General features: G+C 46.1%; 7 protein-coding genes across 7 annotated transcripts; 2 read left to right on the top strand and 5 right to left on the bottom strand.

Annotated features, from left to right (window-relative positions):
- Window positions 1-683: 683 nt before the first annotated feature.
- Window positions 684-1494, top strand: F5891DRAFT_1244923 (uncharacterized protein; the record flags this gene model as incomplete). The annotated part of the gene is made up of 1 exon (XM_041369791.1): window positions 684-1494. The coding sequence occupies one exon, from the start codon at window positions 684-686 to the stop codon at window positions 1239-1241; it is 558 nt and encodes a 185-aa protein (XP_041222637.1). The 3' UTR covers window positions 1242-1494.
- On the top strand, window positions 1176-1631 carry F5891DRAFT_1051222 (uncharacterized protein). Its single transcript, XM_041362481.1, has 2 exons — window positions 1176-1409; window positions 1463-1631. Exons 1-2 carry the CDS (start codon window positions 1251-1253, stop codon window positions 1622-1624), a joined length of 321 nt encoding a protein of 106 aa, XP_041222636.1. The 5' UTR covers window positions 1176-1250; the 3' UTR covers window positions 1625-1631.
- Window positions 1632-6813: 5182 nt separating this feature from the next.
- Window positions 6814-7738, bottom strand: F5891DRAFT_1051211 (uncharacterized protein; the record flags this gene model as incomplete). Its single annotated transcript, XM_041362480.1, has 2 exons — window positions 7169-7738; window positions 6814-7054 (listed from the first exon to the last, which is right to left on the bottom strand). Coding segments are annotated over exons 1-2 (220 nt in total), but the record flags the coding sequence as incomplete, so codon positions are not given.
- Window positions 7739-8474: 736 nt separating this feature from the next.
- F5891DRAFT_1280347 (uncharacterized protein) lies at window positions 8475-9417 on the bottom strand (the record flags this gene model as incomplete). The annotated part of the gene is made up of 5 exons (XM_041370409.1): window positions 8475-8507; window positions 8565-8720; window positions 8771-8854; window positions 8908-9221; window positions 9276-9417. 5 exons carry the CDS (start codon window positions 9415-9417, stop codon window positions 8475-8477), a joined length of 729 nt encoding a protein of 242 aa, XP_041222634.1.
- A 1655-nt stretch (window positions 9418-11072) lies between these two features.
- On the bottom strand, window positions 11073-12590 carry F5891DRAFT_1192479 (uncharacterized protein; the record flags this gene model as incomplete). Its single annotated transcript, XM_041367609.1, has 6 exons — window positions 11073-11604; window positions 11662-12067; window positions 12114-12200; window positions 12265-12303; window positions 12360-12401; window positions 12461-12590. The coding sequence occupies 6 exons, from the start codon at window positions 12588-12590 to the stop codon at window positions 11073-11075; spliced, it is 1236 nt and encodes a 411-aa protein (XP_041222633.1).
- Window positions 12591-16482: 3892 nt separating this feature from the next.
- Window positions 16483-18630, bottom strand: F5891DRAFT_564311 (uncharacterized protein). The gene is made up of 6 exons (XM_041372294.1): window positions 17915-18630; window positions 17812-17853; window positions 17715-17753; window positions 17566-17652; window positions 17108-17516; window positions 16483-17054 (listed from the first exon to the last, which is right to left on the bottom strand). The coding sequence occupies exons 1-6, from the start codon at window positions 18300-18302 to the stop codon at window positions 16553-16555; spliced, it is 1467 nt and encodes a 488-aa protein (XP_041222632.1). The 5' UTR covers window positions 18303-18630; the 3' UTR covers window positions 16483-16552.
- Window positions 18631-20695: 2065 nt separating this feature from the next.
- F5891DRAFT_564280 (uncharacterized protein) lies at window positions 20696-22809 on the bottom strand. Its single transcript, XM_041372293.1, has 5 exons — window positions 22274-22809; window positions 22101-22220; window positions 21838-22047; window positions 21383-21788; window positions 20696-21332 (listed from the first exon to the last, which is right to left on the bottom strand). The coding sequence occupies exons 1-5, from the start codon at window positions 22668-22670 to the stop codon at window positions 20834-20836; spliced, it is 1632 nt and encodes a 543-aa protein (XP_041222631.1). The 5' UTR covers window positions 22671-22809; the 3' UTR covers window positions 20696-20833.
- Window positions 22810-23963: the final 1154 nt, after the last annotated feature.

Here is a 23963-nt window from a genome sequence, read left to right as displayed (position 1 = left end):
TTGTCGTTCTTCTCTCCATCACCCTCCTCCTCCGTCACCCTTCTCCCTACCGCCCTTCTCTGTGCGTCCATCTCCATCCAGATTACAGCAGCACTAATCATCGACTCAGGATTTAGCCCGCGTAATCGAATTTTACGACGAATCACTTACCGTATTTTGCGATTCCAGAGCATGTAAGTGTTTCGATTGGACTGCTAGTATTACTTGACGTTTGATGATATCCAAGAGGTGGAAATCGATAGCGTCGATGTCCTTTTTAAGCGTGTGAGTACGCCCGCAGTCCATGGACCGTTCCAGATGAAATATGTAAGCCTCAAAGTATCACGCAGCCTGTAACGCTGATTTCCTTCAAATTATTCGACATGAGTTGTATTACATAATCAAAGGTGCAGCGGCTACTCCCGCACTGTAAAAGTCACCAAATTCAACCGTACGGCTCAGAACAGTACGGCCCACAAGACCCACAATTATTCATACTGGCAGGGAACACTCAAAGCCCCTCGACTTAGATCATCTGATAACTGGAAGACAATACGCCTTCATCCTTTTACCCGGGGGTCGAAAGTGATCTTGGACAATGGAACCTTGATGAAGGACCTGCGGTGAACGCGACAGGACATCTGGTGTTTGAAACGGCCAATTCCTTGCTTCAACACTGGGCAAATACCCGTCATCGTATTGGTATGTTTGAAACTTCAATCAGATGGGTTGCGACTCATCATTTCTACGACACCGCTCTTGTTCCCTCCTTAGTGCCACGCCGTGTGGGCTTGGACCGGTGGGATCACCGAGTGGCAGGAATATCACCGGAGGATTTAGAGCGCGTCCAAGACAGGCTAGCTCAAGCGTTAGCACGACCACCCGCGACCACTGGCGGCATTGACTGGAAAACGGTCTTGCGCGTGGTGGTCGATCGATATGCCAGCCGCCTGGAGTTTATACAGCGCCTTTTGAACCTGACGTTGGACGATGGGTCGATCTTTGACCATGCACAACAAATTCAGAGACAGTTGCGCACCGTGCTTTTGCCCTACACCGTATTTACAGCTCTGCCTCCCAATACCTCCGTCACCGCCAACGCGACAAATTCTTGGGCCGCGCCAGTTTTTCGGGAATGTGCTACATCTCACGCGGCCTCCATAGCGTCTCGTGGCACAACATTAACGCCTTCCGAACGTTTGCTCCTGCAGGCGGTGCGGGAAACTACGCATGAGATATGCCGCGTCGTCACAAAGATGTGAGCTTCCGGAATGAATTTTGGAGTCGACGCCTTTTATCCTCCGGAACGACGCCCTGAAGTCGATCACATACATACTCTCACGGGCAAATGGAAGGAGGATGTGACGCATTTAATCTCCTGGTTGGACTGGAGCGTGTGGGTGAAGTGCCGACCGGCATGTGGTTTCGAGGTAACAAAAAAATCAAGTTACTTGTTTGCGAAATGACTGACCTTGTCGTATAGGAGATGTGCTATTTGCCTACTTGGCCCTTTGGGTTCCCATCAGCCAGCGCACCACTTCAAGCTCAATGGGACAGTGGTTCATTATGGCCAGGCCCAAACAAAGGGGAATGGAAGAGACCACAGTCCAAGTGCATCAGACGACGGGAGCCATATAGTTTTTAGGATACATGCATTATTGCTGACATATACACGCTTTTTGTATATAGTTTTTGCAAAATTATCGCAGGGGAGTCTATAAGCGCGCGTGACGTATGTACTTTGAAGAAGGTGGTTCGACTGTTTCGACATGTTGGCTCTTTGTTATCTGCCGAATCCGCCGCACTTTGGGCCGTACCTTTTTGCGCCGTACGGTTGGTCTTTGGGACGTTCTCCCCGCGCTGACCTTAGAACTTTAGCAACGTTGAGTTTGAATCCTTGCGCCGTGCTAAAGTATAGGCACCGTTGTTCATATATATTGAAATGTAATGACTGTAATATATTTCTGTTAGGCCAGTTTAAGGAGACTAGTACGTGGGCACGAAGCATCCTTTACTATCTATGATTGTGCCGTGTCACGAATTTTGTATGGATTCCCTCATTGTAGTCTACATTCTTTTGCATCCATAGCTATGTACCAACGACTCAATTCGTTGCAGTGTAGATAGCCTTAAATAGCTTGACAATCCAAAGCATTCATTATGGAGAATGAGACTATTCAAAGAGAATGAGATTACTTAACAAGCAGAACATAACTAAGCTGATAGCGCAATATCTCAACCTCCCTGCAAACTCGTATGCCTATCTAGACTTGATGACCGGTGTTAACGCCACTTTCCACGATAAACCCTTCAATAGCCTTGTAGCTCAACACACTAATAACCGAAAACGAGAATACCCGACGAGGTTAACATAAACACACTTCTATCCCTGCCCGGGCACGATGGTGAAAAGTCGCGATCTTGTCATGAATTCTTCAATGTAATCTACATTTACAGGCATACATGGTCATGTATCGACAACTCAATTTTTTTGCTGTATAAATAGTTATATTTAGCAGGCGCAGAATTATATTCCTCTATAATTCACACGGCCACAATATCGAGGACTCATGAATTCACTGATGATCCACTGGCAGTGTTGTAGGTGCAGCTTGGATTGCTCCTGAGCCAACGAGGCAGAGGAAGAGGCAGATAAGTAACAAGCGCATCAGTGGACGGGTGTATCGTATGCATCCTGTTCATTTTTTATATTTACTAGCGGGCGTCAATTCAAAGGAACACGATGTTGATTAGGCCTAGCGCTCTTGTCTGATGTTTGCAACATGGCTTAGGCTAAGCGGATGTAAAGTGAAGCTTTGAAGATCCGTGCAAGTACATAAGCCTTGTTGTACTTGAATTCATGAAATTTTATTCATCTCCGAATGTCGATCGGCTGCAAACCGAACTGCATTTGACGCCTTTGGTTTGCAGCAGCAGTCCTGACTAGCAATGACAGCGTCCCGCCGGGGCCCTTCTGAGTTTTCATTTCAAGCTGGCGGCCATGTTGAGTTGTAGTGCTTGCCCTGCCATACTGAACGTTACTAATGTCCAACTCTCAATTCGATGTCAAGTACCGACACTGGCGTGTGTCCACCGTCCCCCATCAGTAAACCGGTGAGTTCTTGCTGGGGATTATGCTGATTATGGTGCTTTTACATGGTCATATATTGCTTTATATCACTTTATATTACAATGTGACGAAAACCTTTCCTATATATTACGATATATAACGATATATGACGATATCTTCTTCTCACAGGTTCTCTGATGGCCCAGCTTGCACTATTGCACCATATCATTACGCAAAGCCTGGTAATGACTTTCAGTCACATCAGTGCATGCCTCCAACTCAGGAACCTATTACGTTTGATTATTCCAATCGCATCATGCTTCTAGCTGCGGTGAGCCTTTACATACCCTGTACCAAGAGTACAGCCAGACTCTCTTAGTGTAGTGAGGCTTTCAAAGTGCATTCCACTCGAAGCAGTTCGTGTCATAACTCGCATGTAATGCAGTCGCAGTGCAACTGACTTGTCGACTTCCTAGATCAAGTCAGACTGGGATCTTATAGGTCGACTAGATCATCCTCGGTTGCTTCGAGACTGCGGCGCATTCGTTGCACACCTGCAAGGGGATTTGCAAACGATATCTCTCGCACAGTGAAGGTATGCATGGATGGCTATCTCGAATGTCCGATGAAATACTGTGCTGATTGTGATTTTTCAAGGGTTGGGCGCTCAGACAACGAGAGCCGGCCCAGCCATGCTGGTGCCACTCTTACTAGATGTCCACTAGAGTTCGCGCATTTTTGGGAAAACATCTATAACTCTACAACACATCCACATAAAAATATAAATTTTTGACGGATGGATAGCCTGACATTGAAAGTACAAGGCCTGCTAGTTTTTTCTTTTAAAATCGACGTGTTGAGTCCAGCGGAGACTTACCGCGCAAAAAAGTGCGGGTTTCCCTAGAGTTCGCGCATTTTGTCACACCATGTCACACGTCTGCCGCGGTGCCGTTTCACATTCCGCACCGTTCGAAAGTCGACTGCAGCGTATTTCGGCACAGCGGAGTTTAGATGTGTGTAGTCTCATTGTAACGCTTTGGATAGATTGTCACGTCTGGGCTGTATTTCATTCACAGCAGATGATTCTGACAAGCATGTAGCCCCGGAGAAATTTATTTTAGCATTCTATAATCATGTATAGTCATCATATCGCATCCCAGATTTTTCCGTGGTGATCTGACCTTCAGAGGGAGTCATCTATGCACAAAATGAGCCTCGAACACCTATAACTCGACCATGGCACGAGATCCACTTCATTTCTTGCCAAAAAAATTACATGGTCATGTGTACTATGTTGGGAGGAACCTATATACAACATACATAAGGATTCCGTGCAGAATTGCGTGTGCTAGAGCCAATGCGCGAACTCTAGGGACGCGCGAACTCGTGGGACTATCTAGTACTGCACGGCATCCCATTCTTGTACTAGCTTGCCTTGGCAACCGAGTAGGGCCATCAGCATGCCCCATCACATGCTTGTATATAATTTCGCTACATTAAACTCGTCTCATCTTCAAACCAATTGAGCGCCTGAAACGGCCTGATGGGGTACATCTCACACAAGGGCACTGGAGTTCCTGTAAAACGTAATGTCCTGCATAGGGCGATCTCGAGTTCGATAAGACAAAAACTTTTTTTAACAAAAAGGTTGGGCGAGCGGTTATCACGGTAAAATTGGAACCAGACAACTGACACCCTTTGAGACATCCAGGGTATTCTACCTAATGAACCGCACCTTGTCAGTGTATTACTCATTGGTACCTCGAGTCGATCACCACAACAGCATCGAAGGCTTGCTGGCGCTTCAAGAACAGGCCCTAACTAAACGTGTACATGCACGTATGAGCGTCTGTTATAATAGCGTCTACGATAAACACCCCTCGCAATCCAAGGGCAGTTGTCAGTGATGGCCCGAGCCTAACACATGTTCAGCTGCAAGATTTCTACCTTCTCTTCAGCCAAATGTTGTCAAACTGGGTCGTTGGTTCAGCGAGCGGAATTTTCAGCTGATAAACAACTCTTCTTTCTTAGCAGTCCCAAACCGCTCATTGGCATGGTGATAGTCTTGCAACTCTTGTGTGCATTTCATGCATATATCAATGACTAACCGTTACAGTAACTGTCTATGCTTTCTTCGGTATGTAGATTTCCCGGTCCTTGTGATTCATCGTGTTGAAGACAGTTCAAGAGTTCTCCCTGAATGAGGTGGAAGTCGGCAGATAAGCCATAACAACGCGTGCAAGTACAACATCAAAATATTTGCGCTATGTACTTAGTTGAATAATCAGCTCCTCGGCGATGTCTGAGTCTGTGCCGCTCCAGCGATGTGTGCAGGATATTCCAGTGGGGACCATAAGCCAGGGCATGCAAGTTATGGCGACAGTACTCATGCGCCATAGCACCTGTTCCTGGTATGTGGGAAGCAAAAAATCAAGCAATACAATGGAGCAAGCTGAAGGAGCGTTAGGTCCTAACCTTCCATATCAATGCTGCCATCAAAGTATTTCGTGGGCGATACTGAATGCCAGTTGTGGTGGCTATCCTGAAGACGCGCCATTGGGAGATGGGTCACCGGTAAGCTTATGGTGTTGCGCGAGGAAATAGAAACCGAGATAGGCGGACGACGTGCAAGGAAGAGGCCACACAGATATGATGAGCTCCTCGTGTGCCCACACGGATATGTACCCTGTATCAACTTGTAAAAATCAAATCAATTCAAAACACCAACTATGCACTCCCATTATCCGCATATCCGACCCCCCAGCTCAAAAAAGAATAAGTCATGTACTCACCATCTTGTCCCTCTCGCTCACTCACATCCTCCAGATTCCAGCCTGCACTCCATCTATGCCGTCGACGACGAGGATCGAAAACCTGTCAGCGCAAGTCAATTGTATTTAAAGGTAACACCAGGATGCCCTTACCTGGATATCATTGGTTGTCGAGAAATGGTCAAGATTGTTGAAGACAATGACCTTGTGACATTGGTTATCGTAGGTGACGATGTCAAGATTCAAAGGTCTGAAGGCGGGTTCAAAGCGAGCTGCGAATTTTCACCAATCGACTTCAAATTGTAGGGAACAGTTTCAATACCTCGACGGTAAACTCACGTTGTCAATGGCTAGTCGTAATGATAGATGCTGGTCCTGCAGTTGCAGGCTTGTTACTGTATACTGCAAAATCAAATACAGTTTGGTTTTGAGCTCACAATACAAAGCGCTAGAGATGATAGAAGCCGGCAGCTGTGAAACTGAGCCGATCTGGTTTGACCAAGTTTGACTGAGCTGACACGTGATAGAAATGAAATGAAAGTGAAGGTGAGCGTGAATGTGTTTGCGGCTACTTGGTCACAGGCTTTGCTGGCCTTCAGGAAGATGAATAGTGGAGACGAACTTCGGTCGTGTGAGTCGCTTAGGAAGAGCGTGTGGAGTGGTAGGATGGACACGGGTATTGAAGAAGAGACTGATGTTGTCTTGAGTTCGGGTTTAGAATATGAATGAAATCTCGGGGTGAGGACGCAAGACCGGTCTCTTCAGCATGCTCACCAACATGATCTCCATCTTCGCATTCACACTCATCCTCCCTAAATGGACCCATGCTTCAAAGCCGTTTCATCTATTCCACATCCGCTTCATCCGAATCTATAAACCCCGCGTGTTCTCTTCATCCTCGATAAGTGGTGTCAGCAGGACTTTAAAAGGCGATTCGAATGAGGAGAAGGGCTTCACAGGTGATGTGGGACGACAGAGGGTTGGGGGCTTTCATAGGATGCACGCATCCTTACTTGGTTAACGACATGTTTATTTCCCTGAATTTGGTCGACAATACACTGCACTCGATGACAATATAGACGACAGATTTCAGTAGGGAGGGTAACTTCTTGTCGCTCGTTCTCAGGGGGGTAGATGTTGTAGATGGTGCGAGAGATAACCATCTGAGCCCTTGTACCTGTGCGGGGGAAGGGTCGTGTGTAGTGGGTGCTGATTCATAGCACTTTTCGATGGCCTTTGAGGTGGCGGTTAGTTGGAAGACGCGTCACGGAGAGATGAATGGCAAGGAGAAAGTTAGGGAACACAACCAACACACCAGGAAGTGACAAAGGGACACATGTATACACACTGTATTGACATGTAATCCAAGGAGCGCACGTTATATGCGATAACTTCCCGTGCTTTCACAAACACGTACCCCGCATTAGCTTGCAAAAGGCTCATTCTACATATCCGACTTCCTAATTCCAGAAGATTCAACAGTATGAGACAGAAGGACATGTACTCACCAGCTTCTCCTCGCCACTGACTCGCATCCCCCAGAATACGACCCCTACATTTTCCTCCTTCACTCCTTCCGCAGCGGCCGTCGATGGTGAGGCCTGCTTCGCCAAAGACGACCAGGATCACAAGCTTGCTAACGTAGATCGATTATATCTAAAGGTGTCAGTCTATGTGAATTTTTATAAGCCACGCACATTCCTTTTCAAAGTCGAAGCATACAAAGTTGATCTCTGTGCAATAGAGGTGCACGCAGCATGTCGGGTCGCATCCAAAGGTAGTTTAACTAACTGTCTCCTCCAAGTCATCGATTGAAAATCCTGCTACCTGCTCATCAGCCACAGCATACCAAATAGTCCAATTTTGTTGCCGTCCATGGAAGTGAGCACTAAACAAGTTGAAATGTGCAAGACTTGAGTAAAATTTACGGTTTGGTTCGATGTTAATCTTAAGGTCATGTGATCGTGTTGGGGTCGAATGACACTGTCCCCAGAGACATTGCCGGATTGGCTGGAGGCTAATATGCGGAACATATTTGTAAAATATTTTACATCTATTGTTCAATGTTAAACCTAAACAAATAAAGCACAGATGTAAAATTTGTGGTTGAAATTGATTCCCTACCAGATTTATCTCCAAATGAAGAATATATAGACCACAATATTTAGAATTTGAAAGGAAGGCTTTGTTTGTGCACCAGATCCATGCTCATATTGAAATTATGACAATAATATTTTGTATATGCAGATCTGGTTTGTATTATTCGAAATTTGTTCGATGACTGACCAATAAGAAATCGCTATACCAAATATGTATAGGGTTCATATTGAAAATTTGTAATTAAAATTGATCAGCCACCATATTCATACTTAAATTCTATATATGACACGTATTGTAGAGCAAAAAGATTTTATTTCAAAGTTTAGATATGTGATGTCATCAGATTTAGGATATTGTCCCCCCAATTTGGCTATATGTCATATCACGAACATATGTAAAATTTGATATCCAATACTACTGCAGTACAGATCCTATCACCAATGCAAAATATTTCTGTGGATATGATACCAATCTGTGCTGCAGACAGATTCCGTCCTGCCTCAGGTGTGTACTACTTACTACTACTATGGGTGTAGATTGAGTGGTAAAACTTGTTATACTGGGTCAGACGCAGCATGACAAGACTTCTAATGGCAATGTCGTCAACGCAGTGTGACAAAAGATAGAACATCTAAAACGCTCACCAAACGACCAATAATAAAGTATCGGAGGCAATGCATTTTCGTCTCCCTGGTACTTTGGTCATCAACGTCAATTTGGTAGTAATAAAGATAATCATCCAATTGATAATCGGTGAGGTTGGTGAAGTCGTTGTTCGTGCGTAAAGGCGGCAATTCGAACTATCAAGAACGTGTCATTAATGTAAACAAGAGACGGTAAACATACCAACGTGCTCCGGGTCTTCAAGTTCATCCTCACGGTCCCATGAGATCGGAATCTGGTCGTACAATTGTAAGTCATTGAAAGGATGGTTCTTGTCATATTTGAACATGAGTGATTGTTATCAAAGTATTGAGATTATCATACCCAGTGCGTACTTTCAACCATTGACCGCTCGGGGTGGCTGGACCTCTGTCGATGCTCACTTGCTTGGGAATCAGAATCGAGCCGTTGCTCTAGACCGTGAATCCTGGAATTATCCATCACCTGAACCAGTGTTTTATTCATCTGGTCGAGCCTTCTATGGATGGGTTCGACGGCATCCAAGATGATATGAGACTCTACATTTCCACCTGTCCCAGCCATGGCTGCGCTGCACAACTTGTGTAGATACAACTGCGCTTTCGCGAGGTCGTCAACAGTGGCCATACGGTAGTCCAGGCACAGTTTTCTCTTGAATGCTAAGAGCGTTATGTATTTAGTAGCTCAGACCACTACTGCGAAACACAACTTACAGGGAGGGCTAAAAAACTCCTTCACCTTCTCAAGGAAGACAATTGCATGTACGATGTCTTGACTGGTTGGTGGATCTGAAGGAGGCAATGGTCGCTTGATGTGAGATAACGACTTTGAGAAGAGTGGCACTTGGATCGACATTGTTACTGAGAGGAGACTTGGTTAGGAGGTTATATACCAAGTGGTGCACCGCATAGGAGCTTTGAAATGGTCCTGCTTATCAAAGCGGACTGTGCATTTTGTACTGATTCGTCTTGCGCATCATGGTAGTGAAAGAACAGAGCCGAGCGCACACCGAATCCCAACTAAACATGCACGTGAATGTAGCATCTATCATAAGCATTCTTCATTGTCCAATAGCAGTCGACAGTGACGACCAGGCCTAACGCATGTCCAATGGCACGATTTAATTCAAATTGTGTCGTTGGTTTAGTTAGCAGCTGATTACGACTCTTCTTTCTTAGCGATCCTGCAGCGGTCATTGGTGTTAGTTTTGTGCATGCTTTGTGCATATCATATAATGACTGACCGTAACCGTCCACGCTTCGTTCGGCATGTAGATTTCCCAGTCCTGGTGACTCACTAGTCAACGACGATTCCTCGAGCTGAGCATATGGGTTGCTATAAAATTATTTCATCGCGCATTCCATTACATCGCACGAGAATTCATATCTTTATTTCCCAACACCAGGATGCCCTTTCCTGGGTACTGCTGGTTGGTTTGGCCAACGCGAGAGCAATACCCTCCCCAGTATTCTGGTGTGTACTGCCATCGAGATGTTAAAACTCTGGCAGCAGTCAGCAGATATACAAAGATTGTTTCGTTCATAGTGGTTGTGAAATAATTTATGTACCAAACTTCATCGCAAGCCCATCAGTTCTAAAATTGAGCTGAAGACTAGAGAAAGGATATCAAGCCGAGCGGGTTTGTCTCTGCAACTGGAACAAAGCCACACAATCAGTAGCAGTATAACTGTTGGGGCACACACGTACTCATCAATGTGTCTGGTCTTGATCAATGTCTTCTTCTGCGTTGTCCGCCAGGAAGGATCTAAACAAATGTGATGAGCTCCTCATGCGCCTATGTATACATACCTGTATCAGCTTATAAAAACTCAGATCAATCCTCAATGCCATCCGAACACTTCCATACCATCTGCATATCCGACGTCCCAACAAAAAGTGCTTACCTTCCATGTGCGTCTTCTCATTCATTAGCATCCTCGCGAACCCGGTTCCTGCATTCTCCTTTAAGCCTTCAGTCCCTCCACAGCCGTAGATTGAAAGACGTGCTTCACCAAAGACGACAAGGAAAACTGCCAGTGCAAACGCGTTGATACCAGAGGCATAAGTTAGCATAGGTACTAGGCAGATCCTCCACGCACTTTGATTTCAATGAATGTGTTCAGAGCACTGATCTCTGAGTAGTAGAGATGAACACTACAACATCGGGTCGCGTCCAAAGTCAAACGTGACTGTCTCATCGTCGATTGAGAGTGCTGCCACCTGTTCGTTCATCAGCTATAGTGTCCAAAACAGTATGATTTCATTGCTGTCCATGTCGGGTTCGTTTATGTGCCTGAAAATTAAAATATTGATGTGTTGAGCAAGACTTTGGTTTGTTCGGTTTGCGTCATGTCACACATCGTGCAGGTCATGTGATCGCGTCATCTCGCGCAAGTCGATTCTCGAAATAATCATGACGATGATCCCATTATTTATTACCAGGCGATGCTACGAGTATGCATTGCATGAATACAACTAGAAAATACAAATACAAGTACCATAACCAAAAACTACAAGTGCGGCACCAAAGCAGTCCATGACACCACCTGGTATACGCCAGGAGGAAGATTGCGTAAAGTGGTGAACATGAGTACCAAGAGAATGCCACGTCCTGTGATGTACACTATGGGAGATATAAAGATCACAGGGCCAATGAAAATTTCGGCTACATGGAGCCGCTTGAATATGTCGAAATCGTCTAAAATGTTTCCAACATATATACTACAAAGCTCAACACAGGGTGTGCAAGTTATAGCGACGGCACTTGTGCGCCAGAGGACCTGTTTGTGGTATGTGGCGAAGGCAAAAAACCAAGCCATACAATGGACGCTGCCGAATATGGTTGCCATGAGCAATCCAGCAGCCACAAGAACTGCCACGTCCGACTTCTCGAGTTCGATACTGCCATCAAATGTTTGAACTCGGAGCTTTCGAAATGTGGAAGTTTGACAGCCCCCGCCCAGTGACAGTTCTAGGATTGGGAAGAGGATTGGGTCCCACATCCTTTTAAGCCCAGTTAATTCTTCTTCTTCAACAACAACACTAAGGCAGACACGATCAACAGCGGTATAATTGTTCAAACTTCAGGTGCATACATACCCAATATAATCCTCTGGCCTTGACTTGGTCGACTTCCAGTACACTGGATGTGGACATTGCACGTCGAGAGGCTTGTCCCACCATACAGCATAAGTGAGGAAATTGAGAACCGCAAAAGTGAGTGTCCCCACTTCGAGCTGGGTGATTTCGAGGTGATAGATGACGCGGGTGATGAGCTGCATGATAAACCAGGCCACTTGAAGGATGATCAACCCTTTCGATATCGCATTGCCTTTGCTCTTGTCGTGGATTTGCTTTGCCGTTAGGGTAGGGACGTCGATAAACCCCTTATCTATCAGTTTGAGAATGTCATCATACTGTAGTGTACGATAGGGTTTCCCGTCCACATAAAGCATGAAACCACCCATGAGTACAAAGAAGCTGTGCGTCTGAGTCCATGTATAATCTAAGGCACGTGAGTCAACGTTGTGGTGAGTATGAATCGGGCCTACCCTCAGATTGCTCTGAAACATAAGCTTTGAACAACTTTTTAAACAGCTTCGCAAGAGCACGAGACCTCCCATATCTTGGGGTGGGCGCTGGAGTACTATAGTATGAACTTCCGAAGGAATAGTGCAGCTACCAGTACAAATGACGAATCACCTTCAGGATCTGCCACAAGAAGCCGGGTGCTATCACGATCTTTGAGTCATGAGGAAACATATTCGGGGTGCGGCAAGATAGAATGTCGAGCTCACCTTCGACATATTGCTCCGTAGTTGCTTCGATGGACCTGTAATCTAAGGTCGTGCATAGTGAGTTGCCTGAAGAACATATAGTTTTGGAAGGCACGGCTCACCTCTAGGCTGCTCCTGCAGCTGAAGAACACCAAAATATCCCGATTCCTTAAACTTTTTGGTAACATGACGAGCACTAATCCACTGGCGCATAGCCCATGTGACGATGAGTTCAGGAATGATTAGTGTCATTATCATGATACCAAGTCATCGCCATAGAATAAGAACGGGGCTGTCCCTCGGACTCGGGATATTGGGGTGAATGGCACTGTAAATGCATGCGAATAGAGTGAGAATGCAGCTCAAGACAATGTTCCACAGGGTTCTGTTTGTGAATGATGGGGCTTCGGTAACGTTACTACGAGTGCTACTAGTAGTAGTAGTATTTGTAGTTGGTGCAGCTTGGATGACTCCAACAAGGTAAAGGAAGATGCAGAAAAGTACTAGTAAGCGCATTATTGGATGTTGCTTTGGGGGCATCATATGCACCTACTCGTTATTTATATTAAGTAGCGGGCATCATCTCAAGGCAGTGGGATAACACAATGAGGCACTGGGGCTTGCCCTTTGCAACATGGTGGATTGAAGTAATGATCGATCGACCAGTGCTTAGCTCCCGCTCGAGTCTAATTATAGTTCAAGCTTAAGGTTCTAACATCGATTCTGATGGATTCTTTATCTAGCTAGGGCCACCAACCTTGCATTCGTCCCCGTGGCACTCGCTCGGGGTAATGAACCACACCGTAGTATTAGTATATCCACTCATTGGCACCCTCAAGTCTATCGCCACAACATTGAAGGCTTGCTGGGGCTTCAGGCCTCAGGAACGGGTTCCAACTGAACGTGTACATGTTCATATGAGCGTCTGTTCTGATTACGTCCACGATAAGCACCATTCGCTATCCGACAGCCTAACGCATGCCCAACAGCAGGATTTAATTTACCTTCACCTCGGCCAACTATCGTCAAACTGGGTCGTCGGTTGATTGAGTAGAATTTTCAGCTGATCATGACTCTTCCTGGAGCAGTCATTGGTACTGTGTTAGTCTTGCGCGTGTTTCGTGTATATCATAATGACTGACTGTAACCGTAATCATCTATGCCTCCTTCAGCATGTAGATTTATGTAACATGGTCAGACCGCTGCCACGCATAACCGTTACACCAAAAGGTGAAATACTGAAAGCTTAGCTTTCAGTATCAGCGACGGTATATGTACTGATTATGAGAACTCAGGTAAGCCAGCGTGCTTACAATTTCCCGGTCTTTGTGACTCACAATGTCAAAGAGTTTTCCCCTGAATGAGGCGAAATTCGAGCAGAAAAGCCAGGACAAAGTGTGCATGTACAGCATCGAGATATCTGCGACATGTGCTTGGTTGAGTTATCGGCTCGTTGGCAGTGTTTGAGTTTGCGCCGCTTCAGCACATACTGTATGTATTATCTCAAGACTCCACTGCTACAATGCAGCGGGCCGAGAATGATACTGATCCTCTTCAAGATAAATCTGTCAGCAAGGGGCCCCCTGGGGCTTTCATGTGTCAGCTTCCAATGGAAGGAGGGAGTTGGAATGTCACATTGATGATCCAAGACTCCATGCCAGGGGACACAGATAATCCACAACCTGCACGCCCTGGCAGACGATTGACACATTGGCAGGTCAAGAATGTAAGTTTGTCTTATATGACGCAGGACGCCAGGTGTTGTGGCTATCCAGAAGACGTGTCATTGGGAGATGGGTTACCAGTAAGCTCACGACACCGCACAAGGAAAAGGATAAGTGGATGATGCGCAAGGAAGACGCCAAGCAGACATGACGAGCTCCTCGTGTGGCCACGTATATGTACTGTATATCAGCTCGTAAAAATATGTGCACTCCATCATCCGCATATCGGACTCCCCATCTCAAAAAAAGTCACGCGCTCGCCATCTTGTCCCTCTCGCTCACCCACGTCTTTCGGATTCCAGCGTTCGCTCCATCTACGCTGTGGACGGTGAGGCATGCTTCGCCCAAAATGACGAGGATCGAAAGCCTGCCAACGCAAGTTATATCTAAAGGCAATACCAGAATGCCTCGTTAAGTTTAGCATACTGCAAAGTAAAATATAGTTTGTTTTGAACTTACTGTGCAAAGCACTCCAGACGATAGAAGCCGATAGCTGCAAAAATGAGCCGATCCAGCTTAACCAAAGTTCGACTGAGCTGACACGTGATGGAAACGAAAGAAAGGTGGGCGAGAGTATGACGAGGAAGTATACAACTTGTGCGGGGAAAGGGTTGGGTGTAGTGGGTGCTGATTCATAGCACTTTTGGATGGCCTCTGAGGCGGTGGCTAGTTAGAAGACGCATCACGGGGAGATGAATATCAAGAAGAGAAAACCAGGGAAGACAAGCATGCCAGGAAGTGGCAAAGGAGACACATATGTGCCCCATATTAATATACAATTTAAGGAGCAGACATGATAGGTGATAATCTTGAGCTTGCCGTGTATTCACCTACACGTACTCTGCATTAGCTCACAAAAGGCTCAGATTGAACCATTCCACATATCCGACTGCCTTATTCCAGAGTACAAGATAGAAAGACATGTACTTACCAGTTTCTCCTCGTCATTAACTCACGTCCTCCAGAATTCGGTCCCTACATCCTTCACTGTCCCCACAGTGGCCGTTGACGGTGAGGCGTGCGGCGCCAAAGATGACAATGATCGAAAACCTGCCAATGCAAAGGGTGTCAGTCTACTTAATTTTTTATGAGCCACATACGTTACTTTCCAAAGTCCAAAGGATAAACACGATTGCCGCATGCAGAGCAAAGTTGATCTCTGTGTAATAAAGGTGCACGCAGCACGTTGGGTCGCATCCAAAGGTAGTTGACTGTCTCCTCGTCGATTGGAAATTCTGCTGCCTGCTTATCAGTCATCCGCTCGCATCAGCCACAGCATACCAGTCTTACCAGATAGCCCTATTTCGCTGCCGTCCGTCGTGATGAGCATTGACACCTGAGGCAGGACGGAATCTGTCTGAAGCACAGATTGGTATCATATCCACAGAAATATTTTGCATTGGTGATAGGATCTGTACTGCAGTAGTATTGGATATCAAATTTTACATATGTTCGTGATATGACATATAGCCAAATTGGGGGGACAATATCCTAAATCTGATGACATCACATATCTAAACTTTGAAATAAAATCTTTTTGCTCTACAATACGTGTCATATATAGAATTTAAGTATGAATATGGTGGCTGATCAATTTTAATTACAAATTTTCAATATGAACCCTATACATATTTGGTATAGCGATTTCTTATTGGTCAGTCATCGAACAAATTCAGAATAATACAAACCAGATCTGCACATACAAAATATTATTGTCATAATTTCAATATGAGCATGGATCTGGTGCACAAACAAAGCCTTCCTTTCAAATTCTCAATATTGTGGTCTATATATTCTTCATTTGGAGATAAATCTGGTAGGGAATCAATTTCAACCACAATTTTTACATTTGTGCTCTATTTGTTTAGGTTCAACATCGAACAATAGATGTAAAATATTTTACAAATATGTTCCGCATATTAGCCTCCAGCCAATCCGGCAATGTCTCTGTTGTGAGCAAGACTTGAGCAAACTTTGTTTGTTTGTCGCACGTGAAGGTCATGTGATTGTGCCGGAGTCATAGCGATTGGGTATAGATACTCCACATACCTTCATATCTAGAAATACAACTTCTGCGATCAGAGCACAGTCCGATCTCTGGGTAATAGAGACGAATACTACAACGTCGGGTTGCGTACAAAGTGAAATATGACCGTCTCATATCGTCAATTGGGAATGCTTCCACCTGTTGGTTCACCAGCCGCAGCATCTAAAAACAGCATGATTTCGTTGACGTCCATGTGCATGAACATTGATATCGAGCAAGTCCAATGTAACGGGAACGGACTGCAAGGGGAACCTAAGGCCAGACCTCTATAGCGGGAAGCTACGGCTCTATCTAACAATTCTAACTGCGAGGACGAGCCAGGACACCTGCTACTGCGCCCGAAACAGTCAGATGAATCCATCATTTATTACCACGCGATACTACGAGTATGGCAGTGCGTGAATATGACTAGAAAGTATGAACGCAAGTACCATTACCAAGAACTACAAGTGCGGCACCAAAGCGGTCCATGACACCACCTTGTATACGTCAGGAGGAAGATTGCGCAAAGTGGTGAACATGAGTATCAAGAGGACGCCACGTCCTGTGACATACATTATGGAAGATATGGCGAACAAAAGCACAGCGATAATTCGGAATGCATGTGACTCGGATTTGACAAAAATCCCTGCAATGCACAAAAAACAAAGACTAACCGAGGGTGTGCAAGTTGTAACGACGGCACTCGTGCGCCATAGGACTTGTTCCTGATATGTGGGGAAGGAAAGAAACCAAGCTATACAATGGACGCCGCCAAATATGGTTGCTATAAGCAACGCAGAAAGCATAAGAACTGTCATATCCAAATTATCGAATTTGATGCTGCCATCAAATGTTGGAACTTGGAGCTTTTGAGATGTGGATGCGCCCATCAGTTCTAGAATTGGGAAAATGCCCAAATCCAAGAACTCTTTGAGCCCAGTGGGTTCTTTTTCTTCAACCGCGCTAAGGCAGACATAATCAGCAGCGGTATAATTGTTGGGGCGCGTGCTATATACTCATTAATGTAATCTTCTGGCCTTGACTCGGTTGACTTCCAGTACACTGGATATGGACATTGCACATTAAGAGGCTTGTTCCACCACACAGCATAAACTAGGAAATTGAGAACCGCAAAAGCGAGTGTCCCCACTTCGAGCTGGGTAATTTCGAGGTGATAAATGGCGCGAGTGATGAGCTGCATGACAAACCAGCCCACTTGAAGGATGATTAATCCTTTCGATATCGCATTGCCTTTGCTCCTGTCCTCGATTTGTTTTGCCATTAGGGTAGGGGCGTCGATGAACCCCTTACATATCAGTTTGAGAATATCATCAGGTTGTAGTGTAAGGTAGGGTTTCCCGTCCACGTAAAGCATGAAACCACCCATCAGCACAAAGAAACTGTGCGTCTGAGTCCACGAATAATCTAAGGATGCACATGGGTCAACGTTTAGGTGATTACGAATCGGGCTTACCTTCAGATTGCTCTGAAACATATGTCTTAAACAAATATTTGAACGGCCTCGCAAGAGCATGAGTTCCCCCATATATTGAGGTGGGTGCTGGAGTATTAACATAAACTTCTGAAGGAACAGTGCGGCCACCAGTAGAGATGACAAATTACCTTCAGGATGTGCTATGAGAAGCCGGGTGCTATCACGATCTTGAGAAGTAGGCAAGTTATGAGGAAGGGAAACAGCAAGACAGAATGTCGAGCTCACCTTCAACATATTGCTCCGCAGTTGCTTGGATGGACCCATAATCTAAGGACGTGCATAGTGAGCTGCCCGAGGAACATATGCAGTTTCAGACAGCACGGCCCACCTCCAGGCTGCTCCTGCGGCGGAGGAACACCGAAATATCCTGATTCCTCAAACTGTTTGGTAACATAACGAGTGCTGAACCACTGGCGCATGGCCCATAAGACGATCACTTCAGGAGTGATTAGTGCCATTATCATGGTGCCAAGTCGTCGCCATAGAATAAGAACGGAGCTGTCCTTAGGACTCGGGATATTAGGGTGAATGGCACTGTAAATGCACGCGAATATAGCAAGAACGCAGCTCGAGAGGATGTGCCACAGGGTTCTATTTGTGAATGATGGGACTTCAGGAATGCCGCTACTAGTGCTAGTAGTTGTATTTGTAGTAGGTGCAGCTTGGATGACTCCAACGAGGTAAAGGAAGATGCAGAAAAGTACCAGTGAGCGCATTATTGGGTGTTGCTTTGGGGTACATCGTGTATCATATGGACCTGCTCACTATTTGTATTCCACTAGCGGGCGTCATCTCAAGGCAGTACAATGTACAATGAGGCACTAGGGCTTGCCTGATGTTTGAATTTGCAGCATGGCAACTTGGCACTCGGGCTCACGAGTCGAACTTGGCACTGGCAAGGGGATGTGAAGTAATGATCGATCAACTAGCTCCCAGTTGGCCCAACAACCCTTGCCCGTCCCTGTAGCCCAATCTGTCAGTTTCTTGGCAAGGTTTGCCTATAGGCCTACGAAGATTCGTTTGAAATAGGTCGAGGCTCTCGGAAGATTCCCACGGCCGCAGCTTCCCTGTCTCCCGAAGGTCCTGATTCCCAATCGGTACATCTGACCACACTACATGAATATAGTTTGGAGAGCTCCAGAGCTGTCACGGAGGCGTGCACCGCCAAAATGCACCATAGGGGGATCTCAATATTGTGAACAATATCTAGGACGCATGTCTCAAACCCCTCACTGGCAGCTGGATGTTCGACACTCTTATGGGGAAGATCTCAGATGCGTAGGCCCTTCTTCTCGATCACAGTGGAACTAATCCCCTGGCACATCATGCATTTTTTCAACTTGAAGGCAATGGGCTCAACAACTTGCAGTTAAGGGCATGGCATGGCCTATTATCATCGGACGGGACCCATCCTGTCTTAAATCACTTTTCGCCCATTTCGCTCAGACTGACTCACAACGTCCTCTAGATCGCAGTCGAATCAATCTAGTTTCGCAGGTACATCTGTATGCATAAGTAGTGCAGGGTGTACTGTCTTGCGTACCAAATATATGTTAGGTTTCATTCTTATTCTTGTTCCCCGTTCAGCTGTCATTCGTACAGACGATTCTCGCTCCAGCAGATTAATGCAACAAAGACGTACTTAAGGTAGGCTTCTCAAGATGCCACAGTCAAGTTCACCAACCCACGACACAGCACGAGACACTTGGCTAGATTTTGTCGATGCACCGTATGGTTGGACAAGTCTCTCAGCAGACTCGAGTGTGCCCATGTTGATAACCCACAGACCAAGAAACCATCAACAAGGTATTAGGTTCAGGGTGAGTTGCGCGTTCATGCTGTTGTGGCTGGTTGACATGATGGACGCTGGTCCTGCAGCCTTGCCACTCTTATCGATAGTGCACATCACACCGTCATAACTTGGCACACATGCAAGATAAGGTTAAGAATATGGCGTGTTTGGGGCACAAGGAGGGCGACTTCCGTAGTGTATTCCTGCCTGTCGGTGTGGGCGTAATGAAAGTCGAGCAGCAAGACTGATAACAACGCATGCACGTACAGCACCGAGATATTTACGCCATGTGCTTGGTTGAGGAATCGACTCCTCGGCGGTGTCTAAGTCTGCGCCACTTCAGCGTATACTCTATGTATGACCCGAAGGCTCCATTAGCCAAAGTATAGTGGGTTTGAGGTCATGCTAACATGCAGCGGGTTGAGAATGATACCGATCCTCTTCAAGATAAAACTGCTGGCAAGGCGCCTCCTGGGGCTTTGGTGCATCAGCTTGCAGTGGAAGTAGGGAATCAGAAAGTCTCATCGATAATCCAGGACTCCACGCTATGGGACGCAAATAATCAGAACAACCTATACATCCTGGAAGACGATTGATAGATTGGCAGGTCATGAACGTAAGGGTTTCGTGGGCGATACAGGACGCCACGTGTTGTGGCTATCTGGAAGATGAATCATTGGAAGATCGGTCGCCGGTAAGAATATAACGTTGCACAAGGAAAGAGAAACGAAGATAGGCAGACAATGTGCAGGAGAGAGGCTAGGGAGACAGGACGAACTCCTCGTGTACCCAAGTATATGTACCCTGTATCAGCTCGTAATCAAAATCGGCAACTGTGCACTCCCATCATCCGCACATCCGACTCCTCACCTCAAAAAATAAGACATACACTCACCATCCTGTCCTTCTCGCTCACTCCAGATCCCGGCCTTCACTCCATCTACACCGTCGACGGTGAGGTGTGCTTCGCCAGAGACGACGAGGATCGAAAGCCTGCTAACAAAATGGATTTCATCTAAAGGAGTCATTTTGTGGAAAAATAAGTCGCGCACGTTCCTTTCCAGGGGACAAACACAGTTTCCGCGTGCAGAGCATTGTTCTCTGTGCAATAAAGGTGCACGCAGCACGTCGGATCGCATCCAAAGGTACTAGTTAACTGTCTCCTCGTCGATTGAAAATCCTGCTGCCTGCGTATCAGTTGTCTGCTCGCATCACCCACAGCATACCTGATAGCCCTATTTCGCTGCCGTCCATGGTGTTGAGCAAGTTCGAGCAAGACTTAGCAGAGTGTGTTGGGTTTCGGGTCACACATGAAGGTCATGTGATCGTGTCGGAGTCATAGCGATTGGGTGTACTACCTACTACCTAGCCTAGGTCCATCGTCCACTACAAGAATGCTACATCTGAATGTCATTACAAAAGTATGAAATGTATCGCAAGTATCATGATAAGTAACTACAAGTGCGGAACCAAAGTAACCCAATCCACCGCCTGGTATGCTCCAGCAGGAAGATGGCGTGAAGTGGTGAACATAAGCACCAAGAGGATGGCACGAGCTGTAACGTACAGTATGATAGATACCAAACCAATCGAGAAATACAGAAATATCAGGACTGCTGCACCTGCTGAATCGAATGTAAAAGTCGCAAAAAAGAAAAGCCAGGGTGTGCCAGTTATAGCAAGGGCACATATGCGCCATAGGAGCCGTTCCTGATGTGTGACGAAGGCAGACGGCCAAGCTAGACAATGGATGCCACCGAATATGGTTGCCATACTCAATGCAGCAAGTTGAATGACCATTTTGTCCGAGTGTCCGAGTTTGATGCTGCCATCGAATGTTGGAACTCGGAGTGTTAGGGATGTGGGGACGTCGAACAAGCCTATCAGTTCTATGATTGGGCCGAGCACCGGAGAAAAGATCCCAAGCGAAGCGGTTTTGTCTCTGTCACTGAGACTAAGACAAATATAATCAGCAATGGTATGGTTGTTAAGGTACATACATACTCAATGTAATCCTCTGGCCTTGACTCGGTCGACTTCCAGTACACTGGATGTGGACACTGTACATTGAGTGGCTTGTCCCACCACACAGCATAGGTTAGGAAATTGAGAACTGCAAAAGCTAATGTCCCCACTTCGAGCTGAGTAAATTCGAGGCGACAGATGGCACGGGTGGTAAGCTGCATAATAAACCAGGCCACTTGAAGCATGACCAATCCTTTCGATAACGCATTGCCTTTGCTCCTGTCATAGATCTGGTTTGCTGTCAGGATAGGGAAGTCGATACAGTCTTTGCGCAACAGTTCGAGAATGTCATTATACCGTAGTGTAAGGTAGGGTTCCCCGTCCACGTAAAGCATGAAACCACCCATGAGCACAAAGAAGCTGTGCGTCTGAGTCCATGTATAATCTAAGGACGCGTCTGAGTCAGCGTTTAGGCGGGCACGAATCCGGCTCACCTTCAGATCGCTCTGAAACATGGGCCTTAAACATCTTTGTGAATGGCTTCGCGAGAGTCCACGCATAATCTAAAGATGCATGCCAAACATCAGGTGTGTTTGAGAGAAACGGGTCGGGCTTACCTTCATATGGCTCTGAAACATAAGTCTTGAACAACTTTTTGAGTGGCTTCGCAAGAGCACGAGTCTCCTCATGCCTTAGGGTGCGCGCTAGAGTACTAGTATGAATCACTGAAGGAAGACCACTACAGATGACGGTTCACCTTCAGGATGCGCTAAGAGAACCCGGGAGCTATCTTGATCTTGAGAAGCAGGTGAGTTGCGAGGAAACGTATTTGAGGTGCGGGATAGAGTGTAAAGTTGGTGACCTCGAGTGTATTGTTCTGCAGATGCTGCTATGGACCCATGATCTGAGGATATGTATAGTGGGACTCACCTTCAGACTCAGGACGGATATTGGGATATCCCGATTTCTCAAACTGTCTTGTAACAGAGCGTGCGCTGAACCACTGACGCATAGCCCATGCGACGATCAGTTCGGGAGCGATAAGTGCCATTATTATGATGCCAAATTGTCGCCGTAGGATATGATGGGGGCTGTCCTTGGGACTCAGAATATTAGGGTGAATCGCACTGTATGTGCACGCAAACAGAGTGAGAACCGAGCTGGACACGATGGTCCATAAGGTTCTGGTCGTCAACGATTCAGAACCGTAGGCTGTCGGGGGTGCAGTAGTACCATCAGTTGCATTCAGTGTTGTATCAGGTGTAGCCTGAGCTTGGATGACTCCAACGAGGTAAAGAAAGATGCAGACCAGTAGTAAGCGCATCATTGGATGTCACTTTGGGGTTAATTGTTGCGTCGTATGCATACCGTTCACTATTTGTGTTTTACTAGCGGGCGTCAATTCAAGGCAGTACAATGTAGAATGAGGCCGCGAATGTGCTTCAAGTTGACAAGACGTTAATCATCATGAGAATTCCGATGTTCGCACAGGCCCGGCACAGGTTCACAATGATCCTGGCCCGTTGGTACAATGATATCTGAAAAATAGATGAATCAGCCCTATGATAGCATCATATGTCTATGATGAATCGACTTCTAGCACGTCTTTGTCATACCTTCTTGATCATCAGCGACAGAGGTAGATAGCAAGATATCTCTGCAGGCGGTTGAAACCCATCATGCATCAAGCTTCTTCATTGTGTGATGCAATCATCAATACATCACTGCAGGGGTGATCGATATGCTCATATGCACTGATAATCACCGGTGATGCATATGCATGATGGGCTGTGTCGTCTATATTCAGCATCCTGAAGCGCGTCCACCTGAGGCTGAACAGTAAACAGTATTAACAATCGTAAACAGAACCGAATTCCCGCTCTACTACACGCCACCTATCAATACTACATCAAGTCACCCGGTGACCCAGGATGTTCATCTTATCGTCTTCGCATCTCAGTTGAGTTCATCATAAATTTCGCCAAGTCCCTCATCAAACTTGAACTCTGCGCAAAGTCGAGCGTTTAGTTTCCAAATGTAACCTTTACGCCCGGACCTTTAGTAAGTATCTACTCAACATTTTTCTTATCAATATCTTCACAGCCCAATTTCGCCTCAGAGTTTATATCAAGTGCCTTTGTTTTTCCGTCAAGTCCTTTCGACCAGAACCATCACGCAACGTCGTAACAGCTTGTCATCTCACCCACCTATCCCAGTTACCTTTCAATAGCCAACCGGCTGTGCATGTCTCAGAGGCCGTGAGCTCTCTTGCATACGTCACGGTCCCAACTTCTTCGACGGGCTCTTCGGCCTTGATGACCAGCCGAGCTGCGTGCGTTGTTAATGAGTGATACCTGTCCAAGGGAAAGAAGCTTTGAAACCTGCGGCCATTAAGGCTGCAAGTTTGATCATCGTTTTCTTCATGGGTATGTACTAACTAGCGATGCTTTATTGATCGAAACCACTCATTTATGGCGCATATAGTCACACCATCGGGTCGAACTACTGGGTAACTGTCAAGTGTCAGTGCGTACTTTTGTTTCTCCCTTCTGTTGATGCATGTGTTAAAATCAGAAGTAGGTTACATCTATCCAGCAACTGATGTTCGACGGAGATATAT

Source organism: Suillus fuscotomentosus, assembly GCF_016647785.1.
Source record: "Suillus fuscotomentosus strain FC203 chromosome Unknown F5891scaffold_50, whole genome shotgun sequence".
Lineage (NCBI taxonomy): Eukaryota > Fungi > Basidiomycota > Agaricomycetes > Boletales > Suillaceae > Suillus > Suillus fuscotomentosus.
This window is presented reverse-complemented; position numbering and strand designations above follow the sequence as displayed.

Bases quoted from the DNA above. Each gene is read 5' to 3' on its own strand.
- F5891DRAFT_1051222 (XM_041362481.1), top strand. From the start codon at position 1,251: ATGAATTTTGGAGTCGACGCCTTTTATCCTCCGGAACGACGCCCTGAA. The intron at 1,410-1,462 runs GTAACAAAAAAA...CTTGTCGTATAG, and splicing joins GACCGGCATGTGGTTTCGAG to GAGATGTGCTATTTGCCTAC.
- F5891DRAFT_564311 (XM_041372294.1), bottom strand. From the start codon at position 18,302: ATGCGCTCACTGGTACTTTTCTGCATCTTCCTTTACCTCGTTGGAGTC. The intron at 17,653-17,714 runs GTAATTTGTCAT...TTAATACTCCAG, and splicing joins TCTCATAGCACATCCTGAAG to CACCCACCTCAATATATGGG. The intron at 17,055-17,107 runs GTATATAGCACG...TGTCTGCCTTAG, and splicing joins CCAGAAGATTACATTAATGA to CGCGGTTGAAGAAAAAGAAC.
- F5891DRAFT_564280 (XM_041372293.1), bottom strand. From the start codon at position 22,670: ATGATGCGCTTACTACTGGTCTGCATCTTTCTTTACCTCGTTGGAGTC. The intron at 22,048-22,100 runs GTGAACCGTCAT...CTAGTACTCTAG, and splicing joins TCTCTTAGCGCATCCTGAAG to CGCGCACCCTAAGGCATGAG. The intron at 21,789-21,837 runs GTGAGCCGGATT...ACGCGTCCTTAG, and splicing joins TGTTTCAGAGCGATCTGAAG to ATTATACATGGACTCAGACG.